Source organism: Falco biarmicus, chromosome 6 (assembly GCF_023638135.1).
Source record: "Falco biarmicus isolate bFalBia1 chromosome 6, bFalBia1.pri, whole genome shotgun sequence".
NCBI classification, from domain to species: Eukaryota; Metazoa; Chordata; class Aves; order Falconiformes; family Falconidae; genus Falco; species Falco biarmicus.
This window is the reverse complement of record NC_079293.1, coordinates 11321575-11338552: the sequence shown is the minus strand read 5'-3', so window position 1 is coordinate 11338552 and position 16978 is coordinate 11321575. Positions and strand designations below refer to the sequence as shown.

Genomic DNA, 16978 nt, shown 5'->3' with positions numbered 1-16978 from the left:
AGCATTGGATAAGGCTGTCATATGCAGAGATTATTAAATAACTATTGCAATATTCACACTGTTACACTAGGTGTGTCTAGTGGGTTATCTCACAGACTTTCTTTTCTGATAGCATGTGGTACCTTTGGGTTAATGAAATCTGCAAGAAACCATGCAGAATAAAGGAAAAAAACTTTCCTGATGGGAAACTCTTTGTGGTTCTCTTAGTTCCAAGTGAGCTTATACCTTGAAATACAAGGTCATATGGAATGGGATTCAGCTTGAGTTTTAAGATGTGTGGATGTCTTTATAGGTGATGTGGGGGAGTTTTAGTTGGTATTCAGTGAAAGCTAGTGAGGGACCTGGATCACTCCAAATGGATAATCCTAGCTATTGCCTGGATATCCCTCGCTGTTCTGCAGCTATTCTGCTATCCAAGGGAGGTGCAGGTTTTTACTGTGTTTTGTATAAAGTTACATAGAATCACCAATCCCTTCCTGATAACAGAGGTCACTGAGAACTTGGATTTACTGCTAAGGAATACTTAGTATATGCCTGGCATTTTTATGAGATATGCCTACCTATCCTTAACTAGTACTGCTATCGCAGCTTGGGGATCTACTCAGGGCTTTAGGAACATCTTCAGATGGCAAACCCAGGCTGATCTCCCCATGACTTGGCTATCCAGATGCCATGATGTGAGCTTTCTAGTTAAACAGTTGGCTGTGCAGCCTTTCTGTATCAGGTTTCCCTCTTGTCTTTGAAGAGCGCTGTTAAGACAGTAAATAACTTTTCCCTTCTAGTGGTTACAGGTCAGTTCCCAAGTGTACTGAGTTTGGATTCCTGGAAGTACTGCCTCTGAATCCTGTTTTAAAACAGGTTCTGGCTGCTTGCTTCTGTTAAACATCCTGTAGTACTTTTTATTAAGAGTTCAGGTGTTAGTACAGCTGTTCCAAGAAAACTCAAGACAGAGTAATTACAGTCTGGTTCCCAAGTCTCCACCTTGTATTTTAGTTGGATATCTTATATTTCCTGTTGTGGAAACTGTTGCTGAAAGGCTTCTAGTTGCTGAGTGTTAGTAGTAGGCATCTCTGACCAGAAGTTGTTCCTAGTTATAAGGCATTTTGTAATCTAATTTATGGAAGTTGTTATTTGGAAATTTATGTTCAAATACTGAAAAGCAGTAATTTTCAGGTACAAGTAGGACTTTCTGAAAGATTTTTGAAAAGTATTATATCTTTTTAGAAGCTTCAGCTGTAAAGCAACTTTCAGAATCAACTGGGGTTGGTGATATACTTTACACTTTGAATTTTTTAACTTTTGAGGTTTTATGTATATTACAGCGTATCCACAGTGAATTCTGTGATGCTACAGATTTCACATTTGATGCGCTGAGTTTGAGGTTATATATATCACTGCTTTAAAAAAGTGTCACCTTCCTTCAAAATCAGACTGTATGAAAAAGCTTTGGAATTGGCTGTGTATTCAATAGTTTGCAAATGAGCACTAATATTTAATCAGGATCTGATCGCGTGAATACCGCTGATGCAGGTGGGACTCCGCTTAGTTTCTGGAGACTGTGCTGGTGGATTTAAACAGGAGTCTGGGAATTCACAGAGAATTTTATTTCTGCGTTTATTTCCTGCCTCTGAACATAAAGCACGAAAGTGATCATGAAATGCTTCTGTTAATTCCGTCTAGATAAAAATCTGTTGTATTTAGCTGCAAAGCAGAGGTGGAGGAGTCTTTCTGAGGCGGGCCGTGAGATGGCAGTGCAGCCATGGGGATACAGCCGGCGCTGGCTTCCTCAGGGCAAAGCCCTGAGACCGCACCTGGAGTCTTTCCTGATGCTGTAACTTGTGACGCATGTAGGTGTCAAAGAAATAAGAAAATGGACCTAGACCAGATTAGTTTCAGGGACTTTAGCTTGCCAAAGAAGAAGAAAAAAACTGGGTGGAAAAATTATTGTGATCTCACTTGTCGGATTAGACCCAAATGATTTCAAACAAGATTTGCTCATCACAGCAGAGCAAAAGCTGGACTGCAGTTGTTAGTGATTCTCAGATGTCAGGATCCACAGCATCTAAGGCTGAACTGCAGAAAGGCTCGTTAATATTCACAATATCTTAAGGATATCTTTTTGGCACTGTTTCTTAATACTCTGGGCAGTGTGCACAGAATGTAACAGATGTTCTGCAGTTTTAAGAAATGCTGATTTAGAGCAAAATGCTAGTAGTCTGTGTGGGTGAGTGTGTTTAGGAAGCAGGAGAAGGCGTGGAAGACAAAACGGACTAGAATAAAGCAGCTCTGGAAACAAGTGGAATAGACATGATGTTGTTTTCCTATCTTCAAGAAAAAGTATCTCGTGTTGTGTGTGTAACTGCTTGTCTTAAAAGCCACCACTCCTGGAAACTGGTTTAACAACTTCCACTCCAAAATATTTGAACAATATTTGCCAGAGAGACAGCCCTGCCCTGAGGAACTAAAATGATGTGGAGTGGTTGAAGTGCTGTTACTTGTCCTATTCCAAACCAGTTTGGCTGAAAAGTGTGTGTTAGCGGGAAATCTGGCTTGGTGTTCAAATCATCAGGATGACCTAGTAGGGTCTTTTCATTTCCCTGCACTGTGAAGCATGGCTTGCTTTCTGTCATTAAGGTTGTCATTTTAGAGAAAGCGAAGCCAAATATGCTACTCTCACTTTAATCTTTGTCTTTGTTTTCTACTGTTTACAGTTCTGCTAGCTTTTAATTACTTGTTTAATTTATTTATTTTTTTTTTTTACTTCTAAGGTAAGTCAACAAGTGAAACAAAATCTCATTTTCAAGGGAGATGCTTTTTCATCCTACCAGCTGGAGTAACATTCTGTTCTTGGTTTGTGTAACTGCAAGGGTGACATATATATACACTTATCATTGGAAATAAAAGATGTGCAGAGAACATGAGATAAAATCACTACAGCTCATTTTCCTAAGATACCTGTTCCTAAGATTACCTGATAGTAATGATTGTGGGCTGCAATGCCATTATTTAGCACTTTTTGTTGTAAGGATTATGATCTGCACAAATGTTGTGAAAATAGCGGATTTTACATATATCTTTTCAAACCTAGGAATGTAAATATAGCAATTATTCTGGTGATTGGTGACTTAATAATGAAATTGTAGCAATCTGATTTCTACTTTGATAGAAATGTTTTGCTAGGAAAAGTATAAATATACGGTAAGTAGAGGTTTAAGGGGCTTGGTCTGAGATGCTTAATTTGCAAAGTCATTGATCAGGTAAGTGAGATCAGTTATAATTGTTTCCACCTTGGATCCTGGTCCTACGGTTTTTTCCATAGGAGCTCTCAGTTCATCCCCTCTTGCCACAGACACTCATTCCCATTTGACATGTTTTGATGCTACCTGATGGTTGGTTATCCATATTCAATCTCCTTTGCCCTGTGTTTCAAACCATCTTCGCTGAAATACTCCAGCACATGTGATAACTTGTAGTGGTGTCACTGTTCTCAGGAATAATCAAAGTAATCAGACTTCTGAGCTCTATATCAGCATAACCTCATCACGCAATTGAGCAGAGCTGATAATGTTAACCTTTCCAAAACAGCCACTTCTTAGCGACAGACTGTTGTCTTTCTTGATCTTTCCCTTATTTCCCAGAAGACTCTTAAGTGAAGAGGCAAAACAAGCTTTCAAAAGAGGCCTCTCCCTTCCTGTCCTTTGGGAAGTGGAGATTCTTTTGGTTTCTTAGACTATTTTCCCGGCCCAATTTAGATCAGATTTTCCTCTTGGAAAATCATTGCTCTGGTGTAATCCCTGCATCAAACAAATCAGCTGAGATTCAGAGCTCCAGTTCTAGGCACTGCTGTAAATCACGTCATGATGTTTCCCTGCTGATGGCAGCTTTTGGTATGATGCTGTAAAAAAATGGTTGAACGAGGGTTATATGTCTGTAGACAAATGATGTACATGCCTGTTCAGAATCACTGAATGAGAGTCATTTAGGTTGGAAAAGACCTTTAAGATCATAGAGTCCAACCATAAACCTAGCACTGCCAAGTCCACCACTAAACCATGTCCCTGAGCACCACATCTACACATCTTTTAAATACCATCCAGGGATGGTGACTCAACCACTTCCCTGGGCAGCCTGTTCCATTGCTTGACAACCCTTTTGGTGAATTTTTTCCTAATACTGAATTTAAACCTCTCCTGGTGCTGTTTGAATTTCTTGCACTTTAGCAAGGAAGAACAATTGAGTAAGACAACCGAAAGCAAAATTTATGCCGCTTACTATCATGACTTTTTTGTCAACTGTGATTATACCGAAGAACAAAAACATCTGCTGAATTTTTAATGTTCAGAGAGTGAAAAAACCCTTTAAAATTAATTTCCCAACAATGTGCCATATATAGCCTGGTGTGCCATATCTCAAAGATATGCCAGAATATACTTTCAGATACCCTCCTGAGGAAAATAAGGAAATAAGTAAAAAAATCAGAAAAATAGGAAAATAGAAGAGAATATAAGTAACAATGTATTGTATAGTTGTTTATTTCTTCCATCGATTTTTAACTAACAAATAAACAAGAAAGGAAGATATAACTGAATATCTCTGCTGAAGTATGTACTGTAGACTGTAACAAAATTTTAGCTGCCTTTTGAGTAAGTGAAGAAACTGAGGTTTATACATGCTTTTGAAATGGTCTTGTCCTGTAGATACTGTAGGAGTTTCTCTTTTGTATAGGTATACTTGAGTTAATTTTAAGTGGGCTAGTAAACATACTGCTGGTAAGTCAGTTAATGGTTCATCATGACGACTGAGTACTTATGCTACGTAGTTTTATGCTACCTAGCTTGGATATTTGTTTTTTTATTCAGAAACCAGGCACATGTAGATGTCTGCAGATTGGAAGCTCCACAAGCTCTTCTCACTTAACAGTCTGCCACATGTGAGCTTCTGTGTCCTTCTCTGGTTCAAATACATACTACTGGTTCCTACAGGAGCTCCATAACAGGAGCTGATAATGGCTGAGCCATGATTTAAAATCACATCTGTCAGAAATTGTAATTTACCTTTAAAATGGGTGGGATTTGGCCTCGAAGGTACGTTAAGCTTGCTAATCTAACCACAATTATATGTATTTTCTTGTATGATTTTTTTTTCTCAATAGGGTCAAGTTCATTATCAAAGATTTAAAGTGATGGAATATGGTAAGTGTTACTTAAGGGCATTTAGTAGTGACCAGAATTGGTAGTTGATTCTGCATTAATTTCAACTAGCTTCCCTTAGCTAGTTCCCTTAACATGAACCTTTTGAATACCCCCAGAAATTTCCAAATCTCTTGCTTCTCTGAGACTAATTCTGTGTCCTGGGAAAAATATCATCTTATCAGGTGCCCTGTTTATCTTTGGTAGTTTTACTACTGTACCGTCTGGATGTCATACAGTCTCTAAAATGCCTATCTTAAGCCTATGAGGTGCAGTTATTGTCCCTGTTTTTCCAGGATCTTGCAGACAATGTGTTCATCCCAAATTATCTGTATAATGTCTGATCATGAAGCTTACATGTCTTAGAAGCTTGTGTACAGGCTGCTGTTACGTTGTTTGTTGTTCTCCCTTCAACAACAAGTCAGTCTGGGGCATGCATAGGGCAGGGTTAAAAATCTATCTTATATTCTAAGGAATTCTAAGAAACTGTAGTAGTCTTTATCATATTACACTTCTACATTTGTTACTAAAAATAAATAAATCAATCACTTGTGTGAATTTAAAGCTTTCTGTAATTTTTTTCCCAGTTTTACCAAAATTTGATGTTATGATAACAATGCCATTATACTACTCTTTGAGAGAGGAAGATGTAACTGGTGTTGTCACTGCAAAGTAAGTAAATCATTGATACCGTTGTCACCCCCACTTTTAAGAAAATTGTGTCAAGTGAAGAATTATATTCAGAATGCTAAAAACGTACCTTCCAGTCAAAATTATTTGACTAACGTCCATTTCTATTTACTGGAACTTGTTATAACGATGTTAGATAGATTTTCATACTTCTAGTTAAGTTCTTTTTTGGTCTGGTAAAGGTATTTCTAGACTATAGCCAGGACATTCTGAGCTACCTTATTCAGAAAATTTTGTGAGTCTTTTGCTTACTATGTATATTTTGAGGCATTTTTTTTGTTCTTATCGCTCTTTTATGGTGCTCTTCAACTTACTGCATCAAGGTCTGTAGGTACAGTAACTATATTTTATTAGACCACTTGGAAAATTTTGCAGACGTCTATGCGCATCCTTCTTGATCCAATTTATCCACGTTGTAGATTTGAAGTACAGGCTTCTCCTGCCTATCACAATACCTATACCTGTAAGTAGTTGAAGAACTAAAAACTCTTGAGAAATTCAGAAGAGACTTCATATAGTCTATGGTATAAATAATACTTTATTTTTCAGTTGAACAAATACCTAAACAAAAAATTAGTATGCATTAATCTCAAATAGAAATTAATTTTATTTTGGGAAGACGAGAGTCAGATAGAGCTACCTGACAGATCCGTTCAAGAAGACCTGAAATAAAAGGTCTTTTGTGATTTTTTTTTTAATGCAATAAAATACATACCTTCTAAACAACACTCTGTTTATAAGTGAAATGTTGAAATGATTGTTTAACAAGCTATTTAAATTAAATGTCTGGACTTCTGAGAAAAAGCTTCCTTTCCTAGAGGCAATGCAGCCTAATACTATAAACAATCTAGGTTTCTTTTAAGGGGCAATTTTTAGAAAAAGGTTTTCCTCAACTTTTTTTCCATTCTGTTTTGCTTTTGGAATCCATTATATGCTGATGTGAATTTGGTTTCCTATGTATTTTTGATCTTCTACAGGGTACCTGGCTCCTACATTAGGTATACTCATAGGGTATTTGAAAGTGTATCTGTCTGCTGCAGTAAGTCCAGACTTGGATGCCAGTGAATGGTCTGAGATTGAATCCCAGTAGTGCCAAAGTTTTGTTGATATGTCATAATTATTTATAGGGAATTACTTCATTCCTGGTGACTGCTCCTATAGGCATAATGCCTCTGTATACAAAGAGCTTATGTGTCCCTTACACTTGTAGATGTCATAAAATCCTTTTCCTTTCTCATCTCTGGAGTGTTACTAGATTAAGTACAGAGATGCTATCCAATGGCAGTATCATTTCAAGGTTAATGGCAGCTTATTACTGTAATTAGGTCTGCTTGGAAAGACTGAGTTCAGATGCAAGACAGTGTTGTCAGAGTTCTTCCTGTAACTATGCTATTTTATTGTTCTTTCCCTCTGCTTTTCAGCTTTGATATGTCTTAAGTGGCTGCCAAATTCATAATGATTTAAAATACTTAAAGTTATCACATCTTAGTGCATTACTACTGATGGACTAGTGTGATTTTGGCGTGCCCACCTCACCTTTCTCTGTCTAAATCTGATAATGTCATTGTTTCTTTTATGTATAACACGGAAACATGTATACAAAATGTTTATTTTATTACTGCTTACTGACTTCAGGTTGCTAATGGCATTCTAGAAGTGAGTATGTTACAGTTTTCAGATTTGCCACAGCTGCAAGTTATGTTTGTCATGTAATAATGCCATGATTTCTTTGGACTGTGATTAGTAAGTAATTTGAGTACAGATATCTTGAGGCCTCTCATTTTGTGTTAGCAGCATTTGGGAAGCAAAACACTTGCACTTCCCACATCTCCTTTTAACTCTACTGTGTATTAGTAATGATGCTGCGTTGGTGTTCTATTCAATGACTTACTTCCAGCTTAGCTTAATATAGTTAATTTTCCTACATTGTACAGCCCATAATAATAGTAATAGGTTTATAGAACTCGTGCAGGGAAGAGCAGCACTGTGCATCTGACTTTAGTGTTGATAAACTGGTCTCAGTATTGAAAATTGTGTTTCAAAGTATAAATGTGTTCTCGCCATGTTTGAGATCGGGAAAAAAATGTTTTAGTAGAATCTTTTGCTTCGAGAGCTCTTCAGGAGCCCAAGCCCCGGCGGTGGCTCCTTGTTTGATTTGGACTGTTGTGTTTCAGGTACACATATGGAAAGCCAGTGAAAGGAACTGTAACGGTCACTTGCCTTTCTGTCTCCTACTGGACAAACAAGAGAAATATAACAACAACAATGGAGGTGAGTCTTCCATTAACAGTTTGCATTATTGCAGACTTTAGACCTGTGTCTCCTTTTGTAGGTTAAATATGCCTGTGACATTCTGGAGCGCTGAGTTCAGCTGGCATGGTCTGAGTGACTTGCAGGGGTAGTGTTAAACTCTCTTTAATTTCCAGAATAAAGTGTCTACATTCAGGCTGCTTGTTGGGAATGATATTTGGCTGCTGTGATCCCTTGAACTGTGCCTGGAAGTTATTTTGGAGAGTGCTAGTTGGCCCAGGAAGAAAAAACTTTCCAGGAGCCGCTGTAGCAGCATAGGTGATGGAGGACACATGCCCAGGAACACTCCCTGGCTCTGTGTGTGCCCCTGCATGCTCAGCCCTGTGTTACAAGGCTGGAGGAGACCACTGTAATTCTCTAGGTGGAGCTCTAGAATGATAGAGACCAAAGCCTTTTGCCTACTAATTGCCTAGTAATTACACTGGAGTTACTGTACTAGTTGTAACCTGGAACATGAAATTTAAAAAGGCATGCAGTTTTGTTCTGAAGATTTAAAAGTAGCGATAGATTCATGGCATCTTTTTGCAAAATCAAGCATTCTACATTTGAGCTGTGGGCTACGTTTGAAGCAGGTCCAATTTCTGCTAAATGGTGTGCCTGTCATTTTCTGTTGGCTGACTTCAGCAGTTGGCTGACTTCAGTGCCTTCAGCAGCACTTAGCCTACAGAAGCTCTGAGCTCAGAGATACTGCATAGGGTGTACCACTCCTCCTCAAGCAGGGATCTGTTCGTTGTATTTTTCTGTAAAACATAGGCACCACTGCTCTGGCCATGTAGAAGTGTGGGTAATTCTAGTTATTAGGGGAAAAAAAGTAACTTTCTCCATAAGGCATTGTTGACTCTAAAAAGTAACGAACTTCTGGATTTGATAAAAATTGTTACTGAAAGCAAAAAGAGGTCAGTGTTCATAATTCTCTGGTGCTGACCCCCCAGAACTTGTATGTGGGGAGAGTACAGGACTTAATCAGAAATAAGCTGTTGTAGATGGAAAGACATCCTTGGCTTTGCTGGCTCAACAGTTGGTTTTTTTTTCCCTGAATTGCAGATAAATGGATCTGTGAATATAACCTGTAACAAGCATACGTTGCAAAACTTGAATGCTGATCAGTTGTGGCACCAAGGTGACAATGATTACACAGAGCCAATAGAAATTATCGCTGTGGTCACTGATTCGCTCACAGGTATGTGGTGGTGTCATGTGTCATGTCTTCTGAGAGAAATCCAAGGAGTAGGTGGTACTGGAAGAATTTAACTGCTGTGTAGAAGGGATTGATTGGGGTGCTAGAAAAATATCATGTGCTGATGGCAGTGTGAACCATATACATGCAAATATATTATCTGAAAAAAATGTATTATCTGAACTATTGCTTGCCTAGATATTATATAGTTTAACCAGCTATTAAGTCAGTTGAATACAGTTCTGTGCTCAATGGTTTGTATATAACCAAGAAATAAGTTCAGATGGGGGCTTAAAGTCAATGACCGATCACTTTTGATGAGAAGAGTAGGCATAAGAACTGCTAGCATTAGCCTGGGTTTTACAAACAATTTTAATCATAAACTTACCTTACTTGTTTGTTTGTAAACCACATCAGTAGAAAGAGTTCTGCCCCAGTTTGTCAACTGTCTACCTTCTTCTAGACTGGCTGATTTGCAAACTGAGCCTTTTTGTTCTTGTTCCACTGCACCCTGCTTATTAGAAAAAAATAATTTGTACCAAATTTCTGCCTGTCCTAGAAACTAGGTTTCATTACAGATTTTTTTGTAGTAACCCCAGCAAGGTGAAGTTGGTTGAGTTGGGATTCATGAGTTCCTTCCTTGTGTCACTCTGACATAGTCTGTGTGGAGTAGAGCAGTATGTGGTATGGCTTACTTAACATTGTGGAAAACATTGTATACCACCTTTGTACTCATCCTTAGCTGGAGGGATGAAGAGTGATAGGAGTGGAAATGGTGAAAAATATGATAGAATTCTTTAAAAATCATGGACACTGAATAGTAATACTGCTAAAGAAATATGCATGTTAAGAGCATGTTGTCTAAACACATACAATTATTCAACAGGAATCTCCCAAAATTCAAGTACCATCATATTTCCAAAGCAAAGTGACTATTTTATTGAATTTATGGACTACTCTAGAGTTATAAAACCTTCTCTGAACTTCTTAGCTACTGTAAGTTCTTTTTTTTTAATTACAATCTGTGCATAAACAAATGTGAATTCCTCTCCTGTATATTTGCTTAGATGCCAAAGTTTGCCTTGAATTTTTAAGTATAATTTACAGACTTGTTTTCAAATTACCTCTTTTTCATGATACATGTTGGCAAATACTAAACTTAGAGGCATTTGCTTTAGAAAAGAAAAAACTGGCAGGGAATGCTATAGTGTTGGCAGGATATATTTTATCGTTTCTCAGCATTGTTATGGAAGAGGAATCTTTTCAGTCTCTAGCTGATTGTTTTCCATTAGGTGACTGTGCATTAAAAAATAATTAGTTGTTGAGTCCCAACCCTCCTAATAATATTTGTGTATGGAAGTGTGTGTGTATACACTCAGAAATATATACTTTATTTAATGAATACGTGTAATTAAGCAGTTGTTAGAAAATTCAGTAAAACTCATCAGACATTGCTTTCAAGTGAAAGTGTCTTTTATGCCTTCTGTCCTGTCTGTCTTACACCAGCTGCAGTTCTCTCTCAGAAATATTTCATGTTCTTCATGCTGTCCATAGTCTGCGTTCAATATTTCTGTATTTAGCAGAGGTTGCATATTGCGTCACTGCATTTTGCTTGAAAAGGGGAATTGACTTTACAATTCTTGAGCTTTACTGTATAGAAATCAGACCTAAATACCAATAAAATAGGCTGAATATACACCTTCAGAGTAGATTGGCTCAAGCCATAGCTTTGTGCTAGCCTGATCATTGGGGGGTTTGGTTTTCTTCCTTTTCATTTTCTTTGTCAGTGTCCCAGTTTAACTCCAGCTCTGACCTGCTGCTTCTTTCTCTTCCAAAGATAAGCTGAGTGAGAGGTAGCTGAGGCATTTAGCAATGCTTGCAGCTGGCAGAGAAGAAGGTGTCAGTTATGCTCCTAGGAGAGTATGAAGGAACAACTACTGCTATTACTAGTAAGTGGAGATCTGCATATGGTGTACAAAGAGGATAGGAAAATAATGGCAGAGGAGGAGAGGTAATGGAGTGACACCTCTGGACTGAAAAAGAAAAGGGAAACAGTTTGGTACTTGTAAACGTAGAAGTTGAATTTTAGAGTGTAATGCAGAAGGAGAATGGGTTTACTATAGATGAGAGTGTGCTTGGATGTGGGAATAAATGTTGATGTAAGCTGTAGTACTGATTGATGGATACTGGAGTGAAGAAGGTGCAGATTGTGAATTTTGGGCCTTTTTTCAGCTCATTTGATGAATCTATAAAGACATCTGACTTGGCACCATCTCTGCTCATCTGACACGTTTTCCTGCACATGAAGTAATGTTAGGTTGTCCTTTGTTGTGATGGTGAGATACAAGTGATAAAATTAAATATTCGGATCTGTATAATTTGCCTGCGAGACAGGCATTTTCAACAAGAAGAGTAATTGGGAGAGCTGAAAGGCTCTCCTTTCAGTTGCCTTAAAGGTCACTTTTCAGTTCCATCTGTGTTGCTTTTGTTCTCTTTGCTCCCTGGAGTTAAAAAATTATTTTGTTTTTGGATGACTTGCTCACCTGCAGTGCTCACAGGGATTAAGAATAAAGTTACTGATATGTGAGAAATCTGAGGATGCTCTTGTTTTTTTTGATATGATGTGAGTGCATATATATTGTCATAGGTTATATGTTGTGCATTTTAGAATTACCTTGTTTTCTGTCTTTTTGCTTTTAGCTAAAGGTGACACGTTTTGATAGCAACCAGCTGACAGCTGAAGAGAGGCAGAATCTTGTCACAATCACTGCACAACAATCAGACCTGCTTTTTCACCAATCTTCACTTTCTCACCTTGAGAATGAGGCAACAGAGGAGAGAAATCTGACAGTCCATGTCCTAAATTACACTGTCCCAGAAAATGGAATAATTGATATTGAGTTTCCAATCCTGTCTGATACAAAAACTCTGAGAGTTCAGGTATTGCTTTGTAATATGTTGTTTTCGAGCAGTGACACACCAAATTGAGTGGCCTGAGATCAATGACTTGCTGTTTCTCCCATCAGTAACAGCTGATACGTCACCTACTGTTATTTTCCTTACCTCATATTTATGTTAGAGCTGGAAAGAGATGGATCCTGTCTAAATGTGATCTGATAATTGTACCAAGGTAACAGGGGAAAAAACCAAAACAGATATCCAGAGCAAGCAGTAAAGTGGTCCTGTACTGCCATTAAGGCTGCAATGTTCTTGTGAACAGTACCTTATACGTGATCACCACACAGATTTTTCTGTTTTGTTAAGAGCTTTGTTTTGCGTTGTCTTCAGGCAGAGTTCCTCAGCAGTAGGACCGACATAAGTGTCTATGATGTGTTCAGCTCCCCCAGCCAGACTTATCTCCAGGTTAAAACAAAAAGCCAGGATATAAAGGTACACTCTGAGACAAAACTTGCCAGTTTAAGAACGGTTCAAGTTACTCATTATGTTTCCATACTCATTCATATGAATTATGTGCTTTTCCTAGGCTGGGAAGCCTTTTGAGGTGAGCATTGCAAGCAACAAGCCAGTGAGAGAGTTCCACTACCTGGTAAGTTGCTGGTTTTACATATAGGGGCAATCCAAGATGACTTTTACCAACTTGAAAAATACTCCAGTGAGTGGAATGTGACTGTACATTGGAGAGAGTCAGTATTTTTCATTGTGCTTTGTGAAAGAGGCACAAAAACTTCCTTTCCACTAAGATGGTCCTTTTTGAAAGAGAGCTCCATTTCATTACCTAGCAGAAATGCCCCTGGCACTGTAAGGAGGTGCTCTCTGGAAAAAGTGTGTCTCTGATTTGGGTGTTGGGTTATCTTTGGTTATAGATGTGTGAGACAAGGCACAACTGTGAGAGCAATACTGTCTCTTGACTGTGCAGAACACCCATGATGGGAGAAGGGGCAGGGATGTCCCAGGAGTAGCCCAAGCTGGGGCATGTCAGTAAGTCCTGTAGGTGCAGGTGGAAGCAGGGGGCTGGCGGAGCCTATATGCATCGTCAGGACTGTCAGGGCTGAGCCTGCAGGCACAGGGTAAGGAGAAGACCTGCCCGCTGAGGAAAGAGATGGCCCAGTGAGCAGGGTGGCATTGTTAACAAGGGAACTTTGTAGGAAGCATTTTAAAGTAAATGGCTTGTTTAATGGCTCAGCTGCTGTACTGTATTTTACAGCATCTGGATTGAAGGTTTTATATATACCATCGTCTCCCCTCCTGTCTTTAACTTGTACCTGTCTTGTGCACAGGCTACACCATAATGGTCATGGTAACTACAGTTTACAGTTCTTTTTTCTTTCAGAGACTTTAATAGTACACTGAATAAGGAAGACCTTAGGATAATATGAAATGTAGGCATTCATCTGTATTTTCTGAAATAGAAATATATTCTAGATTTTTAAAAAATCAGGTTCGTGCAGTCAAAGGCAGGGAATTGCCCTTCGTGGCTCTGTCTTCATTAGTCAATGGTATGGTCCAGCAGGAACTGATTTAGAGTGAAAAAGTTGATGCTGTGGGCCTGAACTCAAGATGTTTCAAGGTACCTTCAGACTAGCTCTAATCTGATCTGGTAAATGAAGGCCTGTTTTTAACTGGAACATGTTAGAGGGCCCCAGTTCACACTCTCCATGGTGCAAACTGAAGTGTGGTAAGTAGGGGTGTTTGAGAGATTTGCTTTTAAAACTGTGTTCCTGATCCAAACTCAAATGCTATTATAGATGACCCATGTGACCTAGCTGTATTGCTGTTGTATTTTTATGTTCTCATAGCATATATTGTGCTGTTCCTCATCATTGTAGTTCTTGTCCATAGTGATAAAAGAGTTAAAGCATGGAAAAAATCTATTTCTAATATATAAATATTACATTACCCTCCTGTTCCACACCCAGTCTTATAGAACTGGTCAACCACATAGTAAAATAAATAAGTCACAGTTACATGTCTCTTCTTTTAACAGTTATTTGTAGAAGGAATTGCAGACCTTCTGGCATATTGAGATACCAACAGATTGTGTGTTTCAATTTTCCATTTCAGGTGTTATCTAAGGAGCAAATTATGGCTTTTGGCACAAAGGCTGCAAAAACTTTCACTTTAACAGCAGAAAATTCCTGGGCTCCTTTGGCATGTATTCTTGTATTCTATGTTGATGAGCTTGGAGTGGTTGTAAATGATGCTCTCACTGTCCCCATTCAGCCTGTTTTGGATGACAAGGTAACTGTATTGAACTTGAGTCTGAGACCATGATTTTGTCTGTCTATTGCAAGGTAAACAGTATTTTAGGTCACAGGATTCTAAATGTGAAAAGACTTCCTCACTGAGGATCTAACCTGAGCTTTGTGTAAGTCCTTGGAAAGGCTTTTGATAATACCAGTGCAGTTAGGATCCAGCTATTGCATATCTGAAAGAAATTTTTACTAGCTCTGTGTTTTCCACATAAACAGGTGCACTACATCTCCTTGTGTTTTTAATAGTTTGGTCAATTATTAAACCGAAGATTGCTCTGGGCCAGTACAGTGGAAAGGCGCTCATAAGTGCTCTAAGTGTGGAACTGTAAATGTTTATGAAGACCTTGTTCTAGCCTGGCAGTGGTCACATTGTACACAGTGTGTCATCAGTGAATGTGACCAGTGTTTGTGTATGATGTGACTGTGCGTACTTTAACTCAAAAACCTTGAAGAGCAGTGGGAAACCTACTATTGTAGCAATGAATTGATTTTTCCAAGATGAGATTTGGTCCTTTGTGCAAATAAAAGCCTCGGTGTGCTTTTTTTTACAGGTGAGACCACTCAAAGGCTCTCAATGGGTTCAAATTCTTCCTCCCCTATGGAAACTTTGACACTTACAACCAGACATCAGTAGGGAGGCTGCTTGTCTTATTCCTGCATGAAAAAATACTCCATTCGCTTTGTGATTTATCCAGACTCAGGATATGAGCATTGTTATCACAGGATGAGGAAGTGGAGAGGCAGGATGGTGAGAGGGCTGTAGGCACCCATTTTGTGGTTATGGCTATTATCACAGAATCACAGAATGGTCAGGGTTGGAAGGGACCTCTGGAGATCGTCTAGTCCAACCCCCTGCTAAAGCAGGTTCTCCTAGAGCACATTGCACAGGGTTGTGTCTAGGCGTCTCCAGAGAAGGAGATCCCACAGCCTCTCTGGGCACCTGTCACCCTCAAAGTAAAGAACTTTTTCTTCATATTCAGATGGAACTGCCTATGTTGCAGTTTGTGTCTGTTGCCTCTTGTCCTGTCGCTGGGCACCACTGAGAAGAGCCTGGCCCCGTCTTCTTGACACTGGCCTTTAAGATATTCATGGACACTGATAGATCCCCTCTCGGTCATCTTCTCTCCAGGCTGAACAGGCCCGGCTCTCTCAGCCTTTCCTCAGAAGGGAAGAAATGTTATTATGTAACAGTGTCTGAGGAATCTAAATAAATAGGAAACAAGTAAGATGATTTAGTTGAAACTTCAGAGTTTTAGGGTAGATATAGGAAGGTATTTCTAATGACGAAGGCAAAACTCTTTGGTTCAGCCTTCTGGAAACAAGTTGAAATATTTCCACTGATTGCAGTGTCCACAAATAAGATTGCGTTACATTTTGTAGCAATGAGGTAAGGCCTGATCTTGAAAATGCCAATTTGATTAAGTGTAGTTTATGGATGAAAAACATGATCGTAGGGTAATATACTGGGAGGATGAAAAGTTGAGACAATACATTATGAGAATTTCAACCCTGCTGTATTTGCTGCATTTCACTGGATAGTGAAAAAATGTAAGATAAGGAAAGAACTGATTTCAAAGGCTTCAAAATTTCAAGCTATTTCTATTTCACCATTTCAATGCTAGCCACTGAAATTAATCCAGGGCTGTGGAAAGCTACTTTTTGTGTAATTTGTAGCCTTGCCAAGCATTTAATTTCTGTAAATGAGTTGGTAAAATCAAATATACAGAGGTGCACTGCTACAGTGAACCCAGAAGCAAAGCATTTTTCTGAGTAAATCAATGTGATGCTCTTTTATAGTGAAGGACATGGTGCTAATCCCATTATATTGGCAGCATCGGTTGGTTTGGTGTTGGTCTGTGATTTTCATACTGAATGTGCTTGGAAGATACCATTACACAGATTTATCAGAGGAAGGGTATAATGAGGCTGTAGTTTCAAACATCTAATACATGTATTTACATGTAGGGTCAGGATTCAGTTGCTTAAGCACAGACATCTACTGTCCTCCAAGAGGCCACAGTGTATTCAAGATGTCATCATTGGGACAGGTGGATGTTTCAAAGGTCCTATAGGAGACCTGTCCCTTTCTGGAATGAGAGCTGAGGATCAGACAGTGTTCTGTGGGACATCTTAAGTGTCCAGTTGCCTTCAAGTGACTGAGTCTCATCTCTGTGTGTGAGTTACGTGTCTAAACTCTGTTTACATAGAATCAGTTACCCCAAAAGTGTGGTTTGAAGTTATTCTTCCTGGACTCCAGTTCCTGCTGCAGAAGGCTTAGTCATGTGTCCTGTCTGGCACTACCACTGGACATGTCTTGGATGCCTTTGAATGTCTCAAACGACACTTAAGTGCCAATGTTTATGTAACTGAATCCAACCCACAGCCATTTCGGTCTGTGG

General features: G+C 38.9%; 1 protein-coding gene across 1 annotated transcript in view; it reads left to right on the top strand.

Annotated features, from left to right (window-relative positions):
* Positions 1 to 16978, top strand: part of CD109 (CD109 molecule) — an 83533-nt gene that overhangs the window by 25256 nt on the left and 41299 nt on the right. Inside the window, exons 6-14 of the mRNA XM_056344387.1 lie at positions 5153 to 5192; positions 5777 to 5861; positions 8054 to 8150; positions 9234 to 9369; positions 10253 to 10362; positions 12067 to 12306; positions 12655 to 12756; positions 12851 to 12913; positions 14389 to 14565. Coding sequence (XP_056200362.1) covers positions 5153 to 5192; positions 5777 to 5861; positions 8054 to 8150; positions 9234 to 9369; positions 10253 to 10362; positions 12067 to 12306; positions 12655 to 12756; positions 12851 to 12913; positions 14389 to 14565 — 1050 coding nt within the window. The remainder of the gene's footprint in view (positions 1 to 5152; positions 5193 to 5776; positions 5862 to 8053; positions 8151 to 9233; positions 9370 to 10252; positions 10363 to 12066; positions 12307 to 12654; positions 12757 to 12850; positions 12914 to 14388; positions 14566 to 16978) is intronic.